General features: G+C 41.2%; 1 protein-coding gene across 4 annotated transcripts in view; it reads left to right on the forward strand.

Annotated features, from left to right (window-relative positions):
* SMARCA2 (SWI/SNF related, matrix associated, actin dependent regulator of chromatin, subfamily a, member 2) overlaps window positions 1-12,715 on the forward strand; it is a 604,786-nt gene that overhangs the window by 572,402 nt on the left and 19,669 nt on the right. For all 4 annotated transcript variants that reach the window (XM_029613254.1, XM_029613271.1, XM_029613261.1 and 1 more), the window contains 2 exons: window positions 6,576-6,705; window positions 12,270-12,412. In XM_029613254.1, coding sequence (XP_029469114.1) covers window positions 6,576-6,705; window positions 12,270-12,412 — 273 coding nt within the window. The remainder of the gene's footprint in view (window positions 1-6,575; window positions 6,706-12,269; window positions 12,413-12,715) is intronic.

Here is a 12,715-nt window from a genome sequence, read left to right on the forward strand (position 1 = left end):
AGCTATGAAAAAGCAAAACTTTTCCAATGGCTTTTCTGCAATATAGCTTATGAAAATGTTGAAGCGTGGTGGACTGTGGACCAATTCCTGCGGCACACCATTGGTAACACTCCTCCCCAAATTCCTCAGCATGACCTCTTTTTACCACTATCCTTTGTCACCTCCGGTTCATCCAGTTTCTAATCCGGTCATTCAATCTAGGGCCCATACCAAGGGCATGCAATTTAGGGTAAATTTTTAAAGCTGCCCACGCGTCCATAGGCACACATGGACGCGCTGATTTTATAACATGTGCTCGTCGCCACGTGCATGTTATAAAATCCGATACCCATGCGCACATTCTTGGGGGGGGGGGGGTGCTATTTTGTAAAATAACACACAGCAACGTGAACACTCCAATAAAGGAGAGGACTGGAAGGGAACTTCCTAATCCTGTACGTATCCTTCCTCCCTTTTCCCCTCTCCTCTCCTCCCCTACCCCTTAACCCACCCTAACTCTGCCAAACTTTTTTGTTTTTGAACTTACCTGCTCGACGGAGAAGCAGTAAGTTCTACGCGCTGTTGGTGCGCGATTCCCCAGGACAGTGCCTAATGGCTTTATGGAGCAATTGGTTCAGGAACCGACAAGAGAGGGAGCAATTTTAGATCTAATTCTCAGTGGAGCACAGGACTTGGTGAGAGAGGTAACAGTGGTGGGGCCGCTTGGCAATAGTGATCATAATATGATCAAATTTGAATTAATGACTGGAAGAGGAACAGTGTGCAAATCCACGGCTCTCGTGCTAAACTTTCAAAAGGGAAACTTTGATAAAATGAGAAAAATTGTTAGAAAAAAACTGAAAGGAGCAGCTACAAAAGTAAAAAATGTGCAAGAGGCATGGTCATTGTTAAAAAAAAAAAAAAAACCATTCTAGAAGCACAGTCCAGATGTATTCCACACATTAAGAAAGGTGGAAAGAAGGCAAAACGATTACCGGCATCATTAAAAGGGGAGGTGAAAGAAGCTATTTTAGCCAAAAGATCTTCATTCAAAAATTGGAAGAAGGATCCAACAGAAGAAAATAGGATAATACATAAACGTTGGCAAGTTAAATGTAAGATATTGATAAGACAGGCTGAGAGAATTTGAAAAGAAGTTGGCCGTAGAGGCAAAAACTCACAGTAAAAACTTTTTAAAATATATCCGAAGCAGAAAGCCTGTGAGTGAGTCAGTTGGACCGTTAGATAATCGAGGGGTTAAAGGGGCACTTAGAGAAGATAAGGCCATCGTGGAAAGATTAAATGATTTCTTTGCTTCAGTATTTACTGAAGAAGATGTTGGGGAGGTACCCGTACTGGAGAAGGTTTTCATGGGCAATGATTTAGATGGACTGAATCAAATCACGGTGAACCTAGAAGATATGGTAGACCTGATTGACAAACTGAAGAGTAGTAAATCACCTGGACCGGATGGTATACACCCCAGAGTTCTGAAGGAACTAAAAAATGAAATTTCAGACCTATTAGTAAAAATTTGTAACCTATCATTAAAATCATCCATTGTACCTGAAGACTGGAGGATAGCTAATATAACCCCAATATTTAAAAAGGGCTCCAGGGGCGATCCGGGAAATTACAGACCGGTTAGCCTGACTTCAGTGCCAGGAAAAATAGTGGAAAGTGTTCTAAACATCAAAATCACAGAACATATAGAAACACATGGTTTAATGGAACAAAGTCAGCATGGCTTTACTGGAGGCAACTCTTGCCTCACAAATCTGCTTCACTTTTTTGAAGGAGTTAATAAACATGTGGATAAAGGTGAACCAGTAGATGTAGTATACTTGGATTTTCAGAAGGCGTTTGACAAAGTTCCTCATGAGAGGCTTCTAGGAAAAGTAAAAAGTCATGGGAGAGGTGGCGATGTCCTTTCGTGGATTGTAAACTGGCTAAAAGACAGGAAACAGAGAGTAGGAATAAATGGACAATTTTCTCAGTGGAGTGCCTCAGGGATCTGTATTTGGGACCCTTACTTTTAATATATTTGTAAATGATCTGGAAAGAAATACGAGTGAGATAATCAAATTTGCAGATGATACAAAATTGTTCAGAGTAGTTAAATCGCAAGCAGATTATGATAAATTGCAGGAAGACCTTGTAAGACTGGAAAATTGGGCATCCAGATGGCAGATGAAATTTAATGTGGATAAGTGCAAGGTGATGCATAAAGGGAAAAATAACCCATGCTATAGTTACACAATGTTAGGTTCCATATTAGGTGCTGCAACCCAAGAAAGAGATCTAGGCATCATAGTGGATAACACATTGAAATCGTCGGTTCAGTGTGCTGCGGCAGTCAAAAAAGCAAACAGAATGTTGGGAATTATTAGAAAGGGAATGGTGAATAAAACGGAAAATGTCATAATGCCTCTGTATCGCTCTATGGTGAGACCGCATCTTGAATACTGTGTACAATTCTGGTCGCCGCATCTCAAAAATGATATAATTGCGATGGAGAAGGTACAGAGAAGGGCAACCAACATAAGCGGAATGGAACAGCTCCCCTATGAGGAAAGACTAAAGAGGTTAGGTCTTTTCAGCTTGGAGAAGAGACGGTTGAGGGGGGATATGATAGAGGTGTTTAAAATCATGAGAGGTCTAGAACGGGTAGATGTGAATCAGTTATTTACTCTTTCGGATAATAGAAAGACTAGGGGGCACTCCATGAAGTTAGCATGTGGCACATTTAAAACTAATCGGAGAAAGTTCTTTTTCACTCAACGCACAATTAAACTCTGGAATTTGTTGCCAGAGGATGTGGTTAGTGCTATTAATTAAGTTGACTTAGAAAATAGCCACTGCTATTACTAGCAACAGTAACATGGAATAGACTTAGTTTTTGGGTACTTGCCAGGTTCTTATGGCCTGGATTGGCCACTGTTGGAAACAGGATGCTGGGCTTGATGGACCCTTGGTCTGACCCAGTATGGCATTTTCTTATGGCGCTGTCCCGACCGACCTCGCCCCGCCACTTTTTAAAGGCCTGGCACTTCCGCGCGTACCAGGAGATACGCGTGTGGCTGGGCCACTCTGAAAATGCGCTTGGTCCGTGCACAGCCAGCCACACAAGTATCTCCCGGGATTTCCACGCGCCGGTGTTTAAACATTCCTCTGCTAATAGGTCATCTATGTGAAACCGTGTCAAAGGCCTTACTGAAATCCAAGTACCCTACATCTAGCACTTTCTCACTCTCTGGTAACCCAGGCAAATAAACTGATTCTCACAAGAGCCATGCTGCCTAGGATGCAGTAATCCATTTGATTCCAGAAACTGCACTATCCTCTGTTTTAACAGAAATTCATTAAGATATCCTTTCTGAATCATAGTCCTAGGGCCCTTTTTCACTGATACTGATTTTCTGAAAACTGGCCTCCCTCAAGTTGCCGAAAAGTAGTAGGACAATTTTCAAAGCAACTTACATGCCAAAAATGGCTGTTTCAGCGTTGCCCTCCCACAATGCTGCAAAAAGCATGAGCAGCAATCCATAGTGCACTTACTGATAGCTACATGTAGAGAAGGCATTCCCGGGAGGAAATGAACACTCTTCAACTCTTCGCATATTAGCATCCATAGAAAATGTACCCATAGATAATGCAAGTGCTATTGCCTACAGGTTTTGTGAACCTGTTGCAAGTTTCAAAGCGAAAGTATGTACACGCTTTCATTTTGAAAATTAATGCAATTCTCACAAGTAAATAGTGCACTCAGTTTTGTCCCAGTGCAGTTGGTTTGGAAATTTTCTCCATAGTGGATTTAGATGCAAATGTGGGGTCTGGTTCAGAGCCAGCTCAAGTGCCAGTTTAGCAGTAGCAGAGGCTAAACAGACCAATCTGGTAGCAAAAGGTCCAATACATTTCAAAGTATTCACAAGCCAGGTTCAGATCAGCATACCAGGGAGCTCTCCAGTTTTTAGCCTTAAGACTCAGGATACATGCAGAAACTTTCCCTTTTAAAATTAGTACTTGCAGACCTATAATTAGCCTGACCAGTTTCAAAATTACCCCAGTGTGTTTTCAATCCAATTTTTTTTTTTGTACTATGCAAGTGCTTGGTTTTCCAGACAATATTTAGCTAACTAATATCAGTATGGCTCTGTTTTGTAAACTTATTTTTAATGGTAATTATTTATCTGTAACTGCTGTTCTCCAAAATAGGATGCAATCGTTTTACAGTTCATTACTTTCCATTTTTAAGGGTTGCTCATTTTCCCTTATCTCATGTGCTGTCAAGTGCACTAACTAATGCTAAATGAACTTTGCAGAAGTTCTAAAAGAGCTTGAGAGAAACTCCTTTTGACCAGGCAAGCAACAGGTCATGTGACCCACCATGTCAGTTTATTAATATGATATTGCTATCAGCAGGGAATATCCATTACAATTTAATTGTAACAAGATTCATATATAAATACATATGAGTATAATGTGTGTGTGTGTGTGTGTGTGTGTGTGTGTACATGTATGTACATGTAACCTCTGGGTGGGAAAACCCAGATAATGGACCCAAAGGCTCACCATAAAAGTTCAGTCTTTATTTGCAAAACTTGGGTGTTCAATAAATCTGAGGTTCCAGGGCTTACTGTGGGGGGAGGGAGGGAAGCTTAGCTTCAGGGCCCTTTTGCGTTGTTCAATAATTACACTGCCTTTTAAATCCCTTGTAAACAGCACTGATAATGTCCCACCAGTATATGGAAGCAATGATCATGCTGAAAACTGAGTGGATTCCAACTTAACTTTACTGATAGTTGATGAGATGGATTATATATACCGTGAATGCCGGTATAGAAAAAAAACACAAATAAAAATAAAAAAAAAAGTTCTTTACAGCTCTTTGATGTTAAATCCAATTGATTTACAGGTTAAAATGGATACATTTGTGACCTTACTCTTCCAGTGAAAGTCTTTAGCATTTGTAATAGCCAGCTCCTTAATGGTTTAGCTCTTTAGCCTGTTCAATGAATCAGATTTGAAGAAAGTGTAAACTTTCTCCCAGTTTCCCAAATTTAGTTGAAGACTCTTTCCAGTTTGTAATGGATAGAAATTTAGTCCCAGTTCTGAAACAGAATGAAAAATCCCAAATTTCTTACCTCTCCTGTAGTCGTCACTATTCTTATAGATCTCCTTCTGACAATACCAGGTTGGCACTCTTCTCCCAAGTGTAGCACAGCTGGCTCAGTTGTGAAAATACTCTTGAATGATACCTTGATAAACTCCTCTGCTCTGGCATTGGATGTGAATCCATTCCTCTGGTGATGACGCAGCTCTTTATAGGTTCTTTCTAGGTGAAACACACATCATCCTCAGAATAAACAAAAATCTGAATCCCTGGGCCCTAGGATTCTCAGTCAATAAAGACAGACAAAAAAATGAAAGAGGAATCAAATGAGAGAAAGGAAGGGTGGAGAAAACGTCCTTCTCCCAAAAAGTCTCCAAAACTCTGGGCCAAAAATAAGGTGACGATACTCTCAGGTAAATTTTAAAATGTGCGCATGTGTAAAATCCAGCAGACGTGGCTGGGCCCTGCATGTGCCGAGCGCATTTTAGAAACGGCCCAGCCACACGCATATCTGCCGGTACGTGCAGAAATGCCGGCAAATCGAAAAGGGGTGGGGAGGGGACCGACCAGGCCAGGTTTTAAGGGTCAGGGAGGAGAAGGGAAAATGGAGGCAGAATAGAAAGGGGTATAGAAAAGTTCCCTCCCAGTCTGCTCCTTAATTGAAGCGGACTGGGAGGGAACAGGGAACCGGTCGATTGTGTCGCCACTCGCAGTGTATAAAAATCTACCCCCCGCCCCCCCTCGTGCTCCTGAGTCCCAACCCACCGGCACATGCACCCATGGATTTTAAAATCTAGTGCACATGGGAACCATATTTTATAATATGCGCACGCTGATGCAAGCATGTTACAAAACAGGCGTGTCCATGTGCATAGCACATGAATGCTCAAACAGTTCTTTTAAAATTGACCCCTCTGTTTCCAGTTCTCTTTACCCAGGTCTCTGTGAAGAAGAGTCTTGAGTTCTTTTCCCTAAAACAAACCAAAAATGGGACTGCACATCAGGACAGTTCCACAGTAGGGCAACTCAGGAAAAATTGAACTAAGAGTACACACTATAAGGTGGTGGCAGGGTTTTATAAAGGCTCAAGCACATACCATCTCCTTCTCCCCACAAGGGGGAGCCAATCCCACAACTACTGCTAACCTCTGTACTTTTGCATGATCTTGGTTCACTCCTTCTGGTAAGAGGGTTATATAAATAGATAGATAGATAGAACCCTTGATGACCTTACATGTAGCATGCTGTAGCAGAAGACTGTTGAATTGTCTGGTGGATTGCTCTTGGGAGGGATTGCATTGAGAATATTGAAGATTAATGTGAAGTTTACTTGTAAAATTTTGACAGCAGGCTCTTTTACTTGCAGTGAATGAAAAGCAGCATTCTCCAGGAGTTAGCACAGAAAATTATTTTACATACTGTGAACTTTTATGAAAGCAACAGTTGCCTTGCATTTTTAGCACAGATTTGTTTTTTGTTGCAGATCTATGAGGATTCCATTGTCCTCCAATCAGTTTTTAAGAGCGCAAGACAGAAGATTGCTAAAGAGGAAGAGAGTGAAGATGAAAGCAATGATGATGAAGAAGAAGAAGATGATGAGTCAGAATCAGAGTGTAAGTGTTTACTTGCCCATACCATAAATAAGGCCATACTATCTTTAATAATGTAAGTGATTCAGGGCTTTAATTCATTTCCCATGTTACCTATGCTGATTAGGAAATCAGTTTTGAGATAAGCTGACTTAACAAAAAGAGAATATGCCATGGATCTGACATCTAAGGGGCAATTTTCAGGAAAAAGGATACTAAGGGATAAATTCAAATCCTATGCCATAAGGCATTTAAAACCAAACTGGGAGGAGAGTGGAGCGTCATCCCTGAACAACAAAAACAAAACCAAATACAAAAACAAAGGAGAAGGATGAAGGGAATAACAAGGGTCAGCTGAATAAGGCAAAAACCAAGTCTAAGAAAAGCAGTAAACAGAACGAACAAAACTGTAGAACTATGAGCACAAATGCTCACGGTCTGGACAATAAAACCCCAGACCTGCAAGCCTTAATGGTGGTGGCAGACTTGGATGTTGTTGCTGTTACGGAGACATGGTTTATGGAATCTCATGTTTGGGATACGGCCATACCGAGTTATAACTTGTTAAGCAAGGATAGAGGACAGAAAAGGGGGAGGAGTAGCTCTTTATGTCAAAAACAATATCCAAGCAACTGAACTGCAAGGATTTGGGGGTAGAGAAGAAGCATTATGGCCCAACCTATAAAAAGAGGATGGTGCATCCATTTTTACTGGAGTGGTTTACAGGCCTCCTACTCAGAACAGAAGAACTAGACAGCTGATAGAAGACATACAAAAGGTGGGAAGGAAGGGAGATGTGTTGATTGTTGGAGATTTTAATCTGCCGGACTTGGACTGGAGAATCTCTTCTGCAAAATCTAACAGAAGTAGAGAGATAGTAGATGCCCTGCAAAGGGCTCTGTTCAAAAAAAGGTAATGGAACCCCCAAGGGAGGAAGTTATACTCAATTTAGTGCTCACTAATGGAGATAATGTCTCTAATGTCCGGGTGGGTGCCCACCTCAGCACCAGTGATCATCAAACAGTATGGTTTGATACGCAATAGGTTACGGAGAAGTCACAGGAAGACCCAAATTTTGCAGTTCAAAAATGCAGACTTTGTCGAAATGGGAAAATTCCTGGAGGTGGAACTTGAAGACTGGGAGAAAATGGGAGAGGTGGAACAACAGTGGGCCAAACTAAAAGGAGCAATTACAAAAGCAACAAATCTATATGTTAGAAAAGTAAACAAAAGTAAGCGAAATAAGAAACCAATCTGGTTCACAAAGGAGGTGGCTAATGTAATAAAAGCAAAAGAAGCAGCATTTAAGAAATATAAAGGATCCCAAAAAGTGAAACACAGGGAGGGTTATCTGGCGAAACTGAGGGAGACGAAAAAAGAAATCAAGAAAGCAAAAAGTCAGGCAGAGGAAAGGATTGTCAAGGAGGTAAAGCGAGGTAACAAAATATTTTCAGATACATCAGAGAAAGGAGAAAGGTCCATAATGGTATAGTGAAATTGAAAGATGATAAGGATCAATGGGTGGAGAGAGACAAAGAAATGGCAGAAATATTAAGCAAATACTTCAGTTCATTGTTCACTAAGGAAGACCCTGAAGAAGGACTGTCACTTGTTAACATAACGGTAGAATGAGGTGGAGTACACGAAACTCCATTTACAGAAGAGAATGTATGGGTCGAGCTAGAAAAACTGAAAGTGGACAAAGCCATGGGGCCTGATGAGGTTCATCCCAGAATACTGAGGGAGTTCAGAGATGTGCTGGCGGGTCCCCTGTGTGACATGTAGATCCCTGGATTAAGGGTGTGGTGCCTAGTCACTGCAGAAGAGCAGTGGTGGACCCACTCCACAAGAGTGGGAGCAGAGAAGAGACTGGAAACTACAGGCCAATTAGCATCACCTCGGTGGTGGGAAAATTAATGGAGAGACTGCTGAAGAAAAGGATAGTGAACTATCTACAATCCAGTGGGTTGCTCGATCAGAGGCAGCATGGATTCACCAGGGGAAGGTACTGTCAGACGAATCTGATAGATTTTTTTGACTGGGTGACTAGAGAACTGAATCAGGGAAGAGCGCTCGATTGGATTTTAGTAAAGCTTTTGATACAGTCCCATATAGAAGACTCCTCAACAAAATGAGAAGCTTGGGAATGAGCTCCAAGGTGGTGGCGTGGATTACAAACTGGTTGACGGATAGAAGACAACATGTGGTGGTAAATGGAACCTACTCTGAAGAAAGAACAGTGTTAAGTGAAGTGCCACAGGGATTGGTGTTGAGACCGGTTCTGTTCAATATCTTTGTGAGCAACATTGCGGAAGGGATAGAAGGTAAAGTTTGTCTGTTTGCAGATGATAGTAAGATCTGCAACAGAGTGAACACGCTGGAAGGAGTAGAGAGAATGAGACTGGATTTAAGGAAGCTGGAAGAGTGGTCGAAGATATGATAGCTGGGATTCAATGCCAAGAAGTGCAGAGTCATGCATCTGGGGTGTGGTAATCTGAAAGAACTGTATGTGTTGGGGGTTGAAGGGCTGATATGCACGGAACAGGAGAGAGACCTTGGGGTATTAGTGTCTAATGACCTGAAGTCGTCGAAGCAATGTGATAGGGCGCTAGCTAAAGCCAGAAGAATGCTGGACTGCATAGAGAGAGGAATATCTAGTAAGAAAAGGGAAGTGATAATTCCCTTGTACATGTCCTTGGTGAGGCTTCATCTGGAGTACTGTGTTCAGTTCTGGAGACCGTATCTCCAAAGGGACAGAGACAGGATGGAGGCGGTCCAGAGAATGGTGACAAAAATGGTGGGTGGTCTCCATCAAATTACTTATGAGAAGAGGTTGAAGAACATGAATATGTATACCCTGGAAGAGAGGAAGAGCAGGGGTGATATGATACAGACCTTCAAATACTTGAAAGGTTTTAATGATCCATGGTCAACAACAGACCTATTCCATTGGAAGCAATTTAGTAGAACCTAGAGTTCACGATTTGAAACTCCAGGGAGGAAGACTTTGAACCATGTCAGAAAATATTTCTTCAAGGAGAGAGGGTGGTGGATGCCTGGACTGACCTTCAGGAGAAAGTAGTGAAGACTAAAATTGTGAAGGATTTCAAAAGGGCATGGGATAAACACTGTGGATCCCTAAAGGTTAGAGGATGGGAATGAATGAAAGGAAGCATAGAGTAGTGGGTCTGGGGGTAACCTGCATGGAGCTGCAGTTACTACCATGGGAAACTTGCTGGGCAGACTGGATGGACCGTTTGGTCTTTTTCTGCCATCATTACGGTTACTATGTAAGTTTGAAGTCCATGGGTCTTCAAACTAATCTTCAGAGGGAAAGAAAATTACCTGCTTAGTTTCCCATTGATAAGTGGAGTTGCAAGATGTACACATTCCAAAGTTCTATGGACTTTTCACTTGCATTTTGTGTGGGGCTAAGTCAGAGGCAAGGATTTGAAAATCAAATCCCTGTGCCTCCTCTCATCATCTCCTTCCCCCCCCCAACCCACAGCCCTTCCCTTTCTTCTGGCTGCTGAATGTAACTGCTTTTTGAAACTCAGTAGCTAGATTCAGCCATTGAAGAGGCTGGAAATTTGCAACTCTACAGATTATCCTCTTCATGATATAATGTGAATGAAAAAGCATATTTCTCCTATTGAATTTCTACTTAACTATTCCTAATCATTTTGAAAGTCTATGAGAGTTGATTCCGGTATATATATACCTCTCTGCATATATAGCACTGCCTAAGGAATATTGACAGCCGTGAACATTGATGGGGAGTTAATGCATAATTCTTGCTTCCCACATCTGTGCTGGTGACCCCTCAGCTAATCGGGTTTTCAGGCCCAGGATGAATATACAGGAGATAAGTCTACACACATTGGACACCCAATATATTCAATTTTATCTCATTCCTATTCATTGTGGATATCCTGAAAACCTGGCTATGGGGTCACCAGGAAAGATTTGGAAAACCCTGGTATAATGGATGTAATGCCCTTCACACATCACTTTAATCTTTTTTTTGCTCAACAGTTTCTTATTGCTCATTTATTGGCTTCTGATTGTAACAACCTTTGCCTATCTGGGCTAATGCGCTGCGAGCCTTCATATGAAGTTTTCTTATTTTCCCCCGTCCCTTCCGCCTCTACCAAATTCAACCATCGCAGCTACAATCTGTGGCTGAAAAGCATGGATTTCAGCGCCCTTCAAAATCTAGTACATATGTGCTATGAGGTCATTGATCACAAGCTCTACACTCAACCAGGTATGAATGGTTGAGTGTAGATTCATACCTGGATACCTGTTTTCTATTTCAGCTTTTTATTTTTTCACTGTGCCCAGTTAACAGTTTCTGCCTTTAAACCCAGTTCCTAATTAAAATTCACAAAGTATGGTAAATTAAATTCAATGTATTATTTAATTGTATTTCTTACAAGGTTCTAAATCAAAGTGATGGTAAAATCTAAGTAATACATAGATATACAAATAAACTAAACTGCTTCATTAAGAATAAGAAAATTGTGGTGAAAGGGTTCAGTGGGGGGGAGGAGGGGGGTATTTGGGGTGGAGGGGAGGCTTAGGAAAATATGTTTTTCCTTTGATGTGGCCAGACATTTTATTTTGTAAGGGTTTTTTTTCTTTTTTTTTTTTTTTATATTTGATTCGGGCAGGGAATTCATTTTAAATCAATTAAAAGAAACAAAACCACCAACCAACAAAACAAACAAAATGAAAAAAATGTGTGCACACCACTATTATAGAGATTTTTCCCCATTTTTAACCCCTCCCATCTGGTGCAATCATTGTACCCATAATCCTTGGCCAGGAATCACAGACTTTAGCTCCTTCCAGAAACCTGTTACATGCACGTGGGGTCTGTTCAATAAGTGTCATCATTGCATGATGACTGGAGATCACTTCCTCTGGAAGAATATGAATACTATGTCCATAGCGTCCCCAGCCCTGACCAATCCAAGGAACAAAAGTTGGGTTTAGAAATTCCAAGTAACTAATCAAAATCTTATGTGGCTGTTTCATTCAAATCACTAATCCAGTATCTGGGGTAGTTGGGGAAGTTACCAGACTCTTATCCAGCCCCCCTAAGCAAAGGCCCAGTCAGACATAAACAAAGAAGAAGCAATTTTGAGTAGTCCAGACAGTTGCAAGTGCACAAGTATTTTTCTGCATGTAATTTGTAGCTACTGAGGAATGGATACGAAGAAAGTCCTAGCAATGTCACTATCACAGAGAGGGAGGAAGGGAGAGCAAGACCCCCAAACTGCTGCAGAGATGGGAAAGAGAAGTGGCCCTAGCAGTGCTGCTGCTCTGGGGCAGGGAGGGTGAGTAGGGTCGGGTCTGCTCTGGCAAGAGAGGAGGAGCCAGCGTTCTGACCTTGCCACTCCAGATGTTTGAGAGGGGAGGTACAGCCCCAGAAGTGACAGCTCAGTCTGAAGAGAAGACCCCTTGGGGTCCACAGACCACAGTTAAGAGAACCACTGTCTTAGTGATTGACTTGTCTAGTAAGTTCTTTGTGAAAAAATAAAAATGTAGGTTACTAATAACACTTGTCATTTTCAATTGTATAGCAAAATCTGTGAAAGTGAAAATAAGGCTCAATAAGAAGGATGAAAAAAGCCGAGACAAGGGGAAAGGCAAAAAGCGCCAGAGCCGAGTAAAACCCAAACCTGTTGTGAGTGATTATGATAGCGATGAAGATCAAGATGAAAATGTAAGTTTATCATTTGTACATAGCAGAAACGTTATATATTCACTGTAGCTATTCTGATACAATGAATAAAATTTTCCTTCTATAATTTTAATATGTGATTTAAATATTTACAAAATTAGATAATCATCATAAATTGTAGGAGATGTAAGTTCTATTGCCAGAATTTTAACAAAATCCATTTGGATTGTCTTTAATTTTCTTTCTTCTTTATGCATTGTTTAGACTAGAGGATCACACACATGATAGTTTTGAATATATATGTATGTTTTTTTGCTTCCATGGCTGCTAGTAGAAAGAGAACTA

This window comes from Rhinatrema bivittatum, chromosome 1 (assembly GCF_901001135.1).
Source record: "Rhinatrema bivittatum chromosome 1, aRhiBiv1.1, whole genome shotgun sequence".
In the NCBI taxonomy this organism is placed as follows: domain Eukaryota; kingdom Metazoa; phylum Chordata; class Amphibia; order Gymnophiona; family Rhinatrematidae; genus Rhinatrema; species Rhinatrema bivittatum.